At 35.5% G+C, this 10,301-nt stretch overlaps 1 protein-coding gene across 1 annotated transcript in view; it reads left to right on the top strand.

Annotated features, from left to right (window-relative positions):
* The first annotated feature begins 3,886 nt into the window (after positions 1 to 3,886).
* Positions 3,887 to 10,301, top strand: part of LOC100120909 (paired box protein Pax-2-B) — a 71,367-nt gene continuing 64,952 nt past the window's right edge. The window contains exon 1 of the mRNA XM_031928860.1: positions 3,887 to 4,229. Within this exon, the coding sequence (XP_031784720.1) occupies positions 4,169 to 4,229 (61 nt within the window). The 5' untranslated portion in view covers positions 3,887 to 4,168. The remainder of the gene's footprint in view (positions 4,230 to 10,301) is intronic.

Raw genomic sequence — 10,301 nt, 5'->3', positions numbered from 1 at the left:
CGAGTCAAGGCGAGTTAGCCCGAGCCGAAAGCGAGGGCGTTTACGAACCGCAGACGAGTACTGCAAAATCCACGAGGCCAAAAAGCCCACTTAGCCCTTGGTGCACACCATATTTTATGTAACGCGCGGACGTATTTTCGTGTTTTTTCGTACGTGTTAAGAGGGACTGATGTGACTATTTTTTAACACGGCAACCGTGCTCTTGTCTTGTTCAAACATTATATAAAAGTCAAATTCATTTTTGTTTTTTTTTTTTTTTTGTAAATAAATAATTGATTTTAACAGTACCGAATGTATGAGAAAATTGGAAAAAAATGAAATAAAGTATTATGTAAAGGGTTTTAATGAAAAAAATAAGAAATTTCGACAATGTTAATTTATATTTAGTTATAAATTATATATTGTTCAAGAACATAACAGTTTGTACATTTTTTATTTAATAATAAATAATGCAAATTTATCAAAATCAACTTTTTTTTTAATTACAAAAAAAAATTTGCGGGCAATAAAGACTTTTTAGCGGGCAATAAAGGCCATTATTGCCCGCTGTTTGAATATGCGGGCAATAAATGTTTTTATTGCCCGCTAAAATAACTTTTTTGCCCGGCGGTCAAAACAGAGTCACTTTAGTCCCTATAGGTACGAAAAACGCGAAAATCGTTCGCGTGTTACATAAACAATATTGTGTGCACCAAGGGCTAAGCGGGCTTTTTGACCTCGTGTGGTTGCAGTAGTACTCGCCTTCGGTTCGCAAATGCACTCGCCTTCGACTCGTGGTAGCTCGCCTCGACCGTACCGCAAATTTCACCCTCGGTCTAAAAAGCCCACTTTACCTCCTTAGTATTCAATATATTATTGCATTGTTTTTAATGCTATAAGTTACATAATGGATTCGGCAATAGTGCTTCTAAACGAGTACAAAATCTACTAGATTTTCCCGCAAGATTTTCTAGATTGACCGTTTCGTTCAATCGTTGATAAAAAAAGTTTTATAGCACAGTGTGGCTAAAATCCGCTGTTAAGTCACGAATAGGCGAGACTTGTGGATTTTAGCAGTCTGTGCTATAAAATTTTATACGATACTCTTGACTTAAATGGTTCAGTTTTACACGGCGCTTAGCACCCTCGCAACGCTTGGGTGCTAACTGCGCCGTGTTAAAATAACCATTAAAGTCACACGTATCGTAATGTACTATTTTTATAACACGTGCATAAAAAAGACCATTTTCGGCGCCGAGTGGACCGAAAATAGGGGTTTCCGAGCGTCAGGCAAAATGTAGATCAAGAGTCCCCGGTCATAAGACATGTATAAATTAATCTATTTTCGGTCCCTATAAGGTAGAACGAGCCTACAATAATTTGAGAATCGGAAATCAAGAGGAGCGAAAACGACCATTTTCGCACCTCTTGATCTATTTTTTTCCACCTCCTTACTAAAGCTATAGTTAAAAACTTTTGAAACCATTTCCAAAATTTTCCAAAATTTTCAAAATCGCTCCCTATAAGGTAGAACGAGCCTAAAATAATTTGAGAATCGGAAATTGAAAGGAGCGAAAAAGGTCGTTTTTATAACACGTGCATAAAAAAGACCATTTTCGGCGCCTATAAACTGGGCCGAAAAGAGCGAGAGTCCCTGATCACAATACATGTATCAATTAATCCATTTTCGCCCCCTATATAGGTAGAACGAGCCTACAATAATCGGAGAATCGGAAATCGAGCGGACCGAAAATTATCGTCTTCGCCTCTAAAGCTTTAAATCGTTAAAAACTGTTGAAACAATTTCCAAAATATCAAAATTTTTCTAAATTTGAGGTTTATTAAAATTTTGATTTACTAAATTTTAAAAGCTTTACTAAAAATATATTTGAATAAATAAAATAATTAAATAAAAAAAATATATATATATATATATATATATATATATATATATAAATATATAAATATTGTGTGGATATATATATATATATATATATATATATATATATATATATATCCACACATATATATGAATCTATACACGCCCACCGTAGTGGACGACTCGAAAAACTCCATTCTCGATCCACTTCATAGGCGACCCAAATGGTCTTCCTTATATACTTGTTATAAAAAGTACGGTGAACAGCGAGGAGCGAATGTGCTTTTCCAGACTCGGATGATGTTTGAACACTCGTGTCCGTCTCGGGCGCCTACGGCGCCTTCTACTACCACTCGTGCTTAAACATCATCCTTGCTTGGATATTCCCCGCAACACTTGTTGTACAATGTACTATTTTTTTTATAAATTCTTATCTTTAAAACTAAATGGTGAAATGTTTTGCAAAAAATTACGGCAATAAACGATAATAATTTCTATATGTATCAAAAATATTAAGTTATTTAAATCAATAGTTTGTAAGCTAAAAATCAAAAACGTTGTGCGATTACGAGATTGAAAAGGCTTTAATTAACATGAAATTTCAGGAAAAGATAGATCTTTTGTTATCTCAGCTATAAGTTCTTTGAGCAGCATTCAAAACCCTATGGTTCGTAAAATATTAAGATTTGTTCATAAAATTTTTTTAATTAAATATATGGGGAATTCTGTGGTAAAAATACACTTTCTTGACTTCAAAAACAGCGAAAAAAGATTGTTTATGCACGCACCCAAAACACTTGTTCTTTAATTGTAGATGTTTAGAACAATGCAAAACCACGTTCCAACACCGAAAAAGTGCCTTGTCACACTGTTTTCTGGACCCTCAAATTCATCGAAAAACAGACATTGTTTAACGGCATGTACCAATCGCACGAGGGGACCAACTGAAAATGTTTATCGGTAGGATGAAAGTAAGGGAAATGAGCCTTAATTCAAAACAAAATGCGTTAAAAATGCTTGATTTGGTCGAAAGTTACGCACAATTGAAAATGTGGAAAAATCAAGAAAAAAAGGTACAAATTTATTGACTCCGAGAAATCCTGCTTTTTTCGTGATTTTTCCATATTTTCAATTGTGCGTAACTTTTTATCAAATTAAGCATTTTCAACGCATTTTTTAAAAATCAAAGATCTCTACCCATAATTTCATCTTACAAATAGACATTTTTTTTTATTTAAATGATTGTTTTTCTATGTTGTACGGTAACGGGAGAGGAAAGGCTTTGAATCACTCGAAATTTTGGCAAAAGAAAGATCTTTTGTTTATCTAGTTTTCAAAATTTTGAGGTTTAATTTTTGCGATTCGCTGAGAGTGTCAAGCGACATCACCACATCTCGTCCACGTACAAGAAATACGAAATTGCTTCTTACAAGTGCAGACTCCGATTCCTAACTCTAAACCTTCCTGCTACCACTCTGAAGTCAAATACTCCTTCTTACGTACGTAGTCACCTTAATTCCGGGATACCGAGGACCCTGGATTCAAAAGACCTAGCGCACTTGATATTAGTATTTTGAAATTCGGTACGGAGACGTTTGCCAACTCTTTTCGTGTTAGAGCAGTGTAGCTATGAGCTCTCCAAAGAAATCCGTGAGCTGCACAAAGCCAATTACCGCAACTTACTACACACTCTTATTAGTAGTTTTTATCTTTAGTTTTAAGTCTTAGTTTTTAAGTACTCTGTACCTTCAAATTTTGTCAAATTTCGTAAGGACCATAACGGTGGTCTACCTCTGCAGCTCTTCCGGAGCATATTGTATTTTATTGTAATTATGACTATAACGGATCTTGAGTCTCTCTCTCTCTCTCTCTCTCTCTCTCTCTCTCTCTCTCTCTCTCTCTCTCTCATGATTGGGACTCGCGGGCAGGAGCAGCGCAGCGACGCTGGGCAAGTTTATAAGCTTCCCCTCGCAGTCCGTCTATGCCCCCACCACCAAGAGGTGCGCGCGCGGCCGCAAGGTAGTAGTAGACACTTGTGGGGCCCGGCTGCGCCATCGATGCTGCCAGTCGCTTTAAACGAGAGTCTGCTCTATTAAGGTGCAGGTGTACAAAGGGTACGCCACGCAGGCGTGCGCGCGATTTCCGGACAGTCAAAGAAAGAGTGGCCAAGTGAACGATTGTAACTGTCTGCATAATAGATAACTGGTTCGGTGAAAATTAGTGCTGTGCGATAAATGTGCATTTTTCAATAGGTTACTAACACAAGGTTTCGTGCCTCCATCCTGTCCTTCGGCATCTATACCAAAGACTATGGATCAAAAATTTCTGCCGGAATTTGCTGAGCCAACGTTGACTCAATCTTCGGATAATGGTGTGATAAACAAGAATTCATATTAATATATTCCTCGTTTTATGCATGATTGCATGTCGATGTGCTTGAGGGTGTTTATCTGCGATGTAAACACACAAAGTAGCTTTTTGGAGATATTCGTATTATAGATACCACCAAAATTTCTAAGACACTGTGAAACTGGAGCATTTAATTCGCAAACAACATAACGAAAACATTAATTTGCTCTTGTCTGTTAAATAAACACGGGATTTAAGTGAATCGCACGTGTTTTGGAAAAAAATTGATCCATGCATATGGATAACCAAGCGAAGGGTAACGGTCGTTATTCTTGATTTCTGCGACTATTTTGTGCTCTTGCTCTGCTCGGTAGCGGTTCAGTAAATACTCTGCGAAAGGCCAGTGTCAGCGCATGCCACGTCTAACTGACTTTTCTTATTCGAGCATTTAAATTAACTATTCGTCGCTGTTATCAGTAGATACTATTTAATGGTACGAACGCGAATCAAATTACGAGAAATTAGTAAAATAGCTGGTTATAGATGGATGCTTGGTGTCTGCGAATACCGATTTATAGCTCAAATCTAGAGAGAGAGAGAGAGAGAGAGAGAGAGAGAGAGAGAGAGAGAGAGAGAGAGAGAGAGAGAGAGAGAGAGAGAGAGAGAGAGAGAGAGAGCGCGAGAGAGAGAGAGAGCGAGAGAGAGAGAGAGAGAGAGCGAGAGAGAGAGGGAGATAGAGAGAGAAACTGAAAAGTGCAAAAAATGATTATACGATTTCGATGTGATAATTATATAGATAATAAGCAAATATCTTTGGCAACGTCTGATAACGAGTTCACAAGTTCTACTAATAAAAGAGTAAACATAAATAGCAAATGTAAAATTTCTTAAAACTTATGCATGTTTTATTTTAAACAGCCAATTTATGATTTTATTAACTTTTTTTATTTTGATAACTCTTAATACTGATATATTGATCTACATATCCTGCGGTTTTGCCCACCCCGTCCTCCTTTCTCTGACTTGGTCAAAGCATTAATACGCAATTTTTTTAAATAACAAGGTTTTTTCGGTTAACTGACTTTTGCAGAAGAATTTAAGTATAGACTTTTTTCGTTATGATTAATTTGCATAAAATTTTGTTCAATTATATTGCCGTGAAAAAGTTCTATAGAATCTTAAATCGCCTTTGTCTCTCCAAGCTAATAATTCAAAGCAAACAATCTTGGTTCTAAAAAGACTGCTTAAACATAAAAAGTGCTCAAACCTTAAGATTTTTCACTCTAGAATTACGTAGATACTAGATCCAACTTCCATTCATTTGAACAGGCTATTTTGAGATTTAAGACATAATCAATCGTGGCTTTGAAAACTTCTAGGTAAATTAAATTCATCAAGGTCCTTTTGAACTAATAGATTGTATAGGTGTAATATCTCAAGTTTATCACTCCTTGTGGAAGTATTGACGTGATTTTTTGATATATTAAAATGATGTATTTCTTCGTGTAATTTTGATATGTGATTTGCGACGTCAGTTTGTTATGTATTGATTTCGAACGTTTCTTCACGTAACTTTGTAGAAAAATTGAAATATTTCAGCTTTATTAAACATTTTTACGTGATTTTAGTATGTTACTTAATTACATAAATATTTAGTTCTAAATACTTACTACTGCAAATACTCTTAAATACTTTAAACTTGTTAAAATGAGTGGCCATATAGGTGTTACTATGTGGATGGTAGTGCGGAAAATAGGGGCTTATACCTCGGAAGTTAATCATTTTTAATACTTTTACTAAATTAAAGAATATAAAAAAATAATTTCCATCACACATTAGCACCCATTTTCCGCACTACCATCCGTATGGATAAATAATAAAAAAGTTTCATCAAGTTAAAATATTTCAATTTTTTTAATAAGTCATAAAATTACGCGATGAAACGTTCGAAATCAATACATAACAAACTGACGTCATAAATCACATATCAACATTACATGAAGAAATAAGTAATTTTAATAAATTACAAAATCACGTCAATATTTTCACAGGGGAGGACCTCGAGAAATTCATTTTACTCTGATATGCAAAACAAACAGTTTGAAATAGATTTTTTCAAACATTTTTTATAGTCTTCTCATTAGGAGCGACAAAGTTGACTTTTTGTATTTTAAGTTCTCCAAAACGCTTGTCAAAACTTTTGCAAACTGCAACTTTGACTCTCAATACGAGTTTGATTTGTAAATTATTAAGAAAAATATAGAATATCCATATTTTTAATCAGTTATTACCACAAAAGCTTGTAGTAAAATATTGCAAATATCGTAATTTAATACCTGACTATTCTTGAGTTATTGTAGATTATTAATTGACATGTTGATCGCACTTTTTAATAATGGTAGTTTCTTTTAGTTTTTTTAATTCTACTGAGTCATGCAGTGTGACAGACCAACCAGAAGTGTGCAAAATGTTACATCAAGTTTGATCATGAAACAGTGTTTTATGCATACTAAAGTCATGTGCGCAACTCAGAGACACAATTTATAATAGCAAAATACTATAATGTCTGATCACTTCTTATCAGGATTAGTGTTGGGCGTATGTTGAAGAGAAAGTTGAATTGCAAGTTGCCAATAATAATTTGCAAAGGGTGCTAGCTACGGTACCTGTAACCTAATGATACCAGTTCCGATTGCATAATCAAGCAATGTCCTTACGTTACAATCTTTTATTAAAATACTAGTTGAAATTTAAAAAAACTATTTTAATAACTAAGGAGCTTATTCTTCAACAAACTCGACTTGTTATAATGTCAAAGCCTAACTTTCTTAAGAAATCACTTGGGTAATGAAACGTATATTTTTGTTATTTGATTTATTTACTCTAAATTAATACTACGAATGTATATCGTTACGTAATTATTCAACTTTCTCAACCAAGTCTATTTAGATAGCCATTAAAAATATTGTAGCTGGTGTATATTTCTCCAAGCAACTTGGTCAAAAGTGAGTATAGCTGGTTGAAATTATTTTGCGATTTATTTTACGGGACATCTGACAATTGGAGTCGATCAAATATAATAAAATAGATTTTACTAAATACGATGCCAATATCCTGACAAGTTTCGAGTTTTTACTGACTTACAGTAGAGGTGTCAAATGAGCATTGTTATTTTAAATGCAAAGTTAATTTATTAGCACATACTACTGTAAAGGTAATGAGAAATCGGTCGTAATAATTCACGCATTTAAAAGTTAAGGCGGACAGGCAAGTTAAGGTCAAGCAGATAGACACTAGCAAGAACAGCATCAGCTCGCCAGCTCATGGGCAATTCGATTGAAATTTAAATGTAAGAGCAATAAGAGCAAGAGAGCTCTGAGGCGAGTCTAACGGTTCGCGCACCTCGCGCGAGCGGTGAGTTTGCGCTCGCGACACCGGTTACTGGACCTTTCAAAATGGGCGTTGTTTATTGAGTCCAAGCTAGCAAGCGCTCGCTCACGCTTGTACTGCAGTCGTTCTTCCACACGTGCATGTACCGCTCTATATAGGTATATTTAGGCTCTATCTCTAGCTGATGGTACCCGGTCCTTCATGCAGATCAGCCGTGTGCGGTTACTCGTCCCTCCTCTCGGTCCGCAGCGCGGTATGCAATTTCAATTTCCTCTCTGCGCCGGCCTAGCCTTCAGTTTCCTTGCGCTTACCTTTGCTGATCTTCTGTGTGTATATACAAGTCGTCGTCGTCGTCGTCGTCGTCGTCGTCGTCGTTGAAAATCAGCACTTAAACAATCAAATAACTACAGAGTAATTATATGTCAATCCAAATTTTTAAAACAAAAGTAGAAGAGAAAAGAGCTATATATAGCTATATAAGAGCTATATAATCTGAGCCCCCGCGGATGGCTCAAATTGACCGCTCGGGTCAAAAGTTATAAGAATTTTTTAGAAAAGAGAAAAATCGTAAAAAATCATAGTATATTCGTGGTTTTTTGGTATTTTCAAGCCTAGAAAACTTTTGTCATTTTCATGCGTTAAATGGTTTGGTGGAACTTTCAGCACCCGAGTTGCTTTCACTAGGTCGTGGATTTGCACGCATTGTAACCTTAAAAAAATCAAAATTATGAATTTTGACCATCGCGAAACATATCGTACCCCGTATTTGGCACACGCACACACACACGCGCGCGCGCAATACTTATATATAATATAATTAATGCTCTTTTTACATTGCATGTACACTGAGAAAAACGATACAATAAAGATTAAAATAACTTGAATAAAAATTTCTATAATCTTGAGTAATGGCGGGGCATACTCGCTCTATGAGATATTTTATCATAAGTTTATTTTTTTTAACATCCTCGGTCATAAAAATTATTAAACGTGTATTAAAAATTGTTATACGTACATTAAAAATTGCTACATTATAGAGTAAAAATCATTTTAAGAATTCTTCCGGGTGTCAGAATTTGAGGTTATATGTTTTTATGAAAATTAGTTTATGCAGTAATTAGAGTTCAAAATCTATTATTTTTCGTTTATCTGATATTATCAAGTCATAATATATTATTCGCTGGTATTATTTGTTGATTTCCGTTAAATTATTATTAACGTTAACTTACAAGTAAAGGTGATTAATATATCAGATCTGAAATTCGGTACAAAACAGTACTGTTTGGGTAGGTGGTCAGCGCGCTCGACTCCCATGCCAGAGGTCCAGGTTCAATTCCCGTCATTGCAAAAGAATTTCTAACATTCATTTCTTTCTTTCACTATATAATATTAAGTAAAATAACATTAATAATGAAACAATAATATCCGATAAGTGTGTAAAATGGATAAACCAAGAAAAAAATTAAATTTAAAAAATATTCATCTCAGTAATTTTTATAACAGTGCAAGTATGCCCCGCTATTACTCAAGATTATAGCAATTTTTACTCAAGTTATTTTAATTTTTATTATATCATTTTTCTCAATGTAGCTGAGTACAATAAGTATAAAACTATTCTTGATCTTTTAGACCATAAATTTAGTATTACTTTTTGAGATAAAAAAAATGTTTATAAAAAATGCAAATCTGAGTATTATATCAATATCTCATAAATGCAATTCGTGATGATCACTCGATGACAAGAACGTAAGGCCCACGAGAAACGAGAGTATAAATAGGAGTAAGTATCTGTATATATATATATAAAATCGAATAGTTTGCGCAGCGTGGCCCTCATCGCTTCCTTCTCAGAAAAAGTTACTCCCGCTCACCGTCGCGCTCGTGTAATCGTTGCGAGGCTCCTCTTCTGTGTTCTCGTCGTAGTACTATACGAATCATAGTCCCTGAGCCAGTCACTTGTGCCCACTTACTCGGGCGGGCGGTGTCGTAGCAATTTCCGTAAGTACACGGCGAAACCTACCGCCGTGTACAAGTCAGGGAAGTCCGCGCCCCGGCGGCTTATTGCCATTTGCTTCACTCTCGATTTTCCTGAATGTTAAATAAAGACGAAAATATGGAGATTTTTCCCACAATTACTCCAAGCCGAGAAACTTATTTTTATTTACCGTGTATTTATGCTGGAAATTTTGCATTATCTTCGAATCACTTATGTTTGTTCTTGAAAATTCGATCGGCAGTCCTTATAGGCAGTGCTTTGGTTAAAAACTTGACAAAAATCGAATTTCACTAGCCATCAACTGATTTTCGTTGTTTTATAATGATCAATAACGCAAAGTACGGATATGCATAAGTGAGCACGTGTGCCGAAATTGCTGTAAACGCTAGAACTTTAGATTCGAGTAACAAGAAGCTCGTAACAGCAATTATGAGCAAACAATATGTGCGAGCCACATCAATCATCATTACAACAAATATTATGAAAAAAGTATAAGCTAAGAGAAAAGACGGAGTGAAAGAAAGAAGGATCATACGATGAAGAGGAGATTGCGTGTATACTTGTACACAATCGACCTGAAGGTGCTTAAAAAGGGAGTTGAGGGCGCGGGCATGTACCAACTAGTATCTGCACAATATGTTACGTGGATCGCGTGGCATGACGACGTGGGATCGTCCTTGTCTTTTCTCCCGCGGACTCCATTGTTTT

This window comes from Nasonia vitripennis, chromosome 4, assembly GCF_009193385.2.
Source record: "Nasonia vitripennis strain AsymCx chromosome 4, Nvit_psr_1.1, whole genome shotgun sequence".
Lineage (NCBI taxonomy): Eukaryota > Metazoa > Arthropoda > Insecta > Hymenoptera > Pteromalidae > Nasonia > Nasonia vitripennis.
The sequence above is the reverse complement of the archived record's forward strand: the minus strand, read 5'-3'. Positions and strand labels throughout refer to the sequence as shown.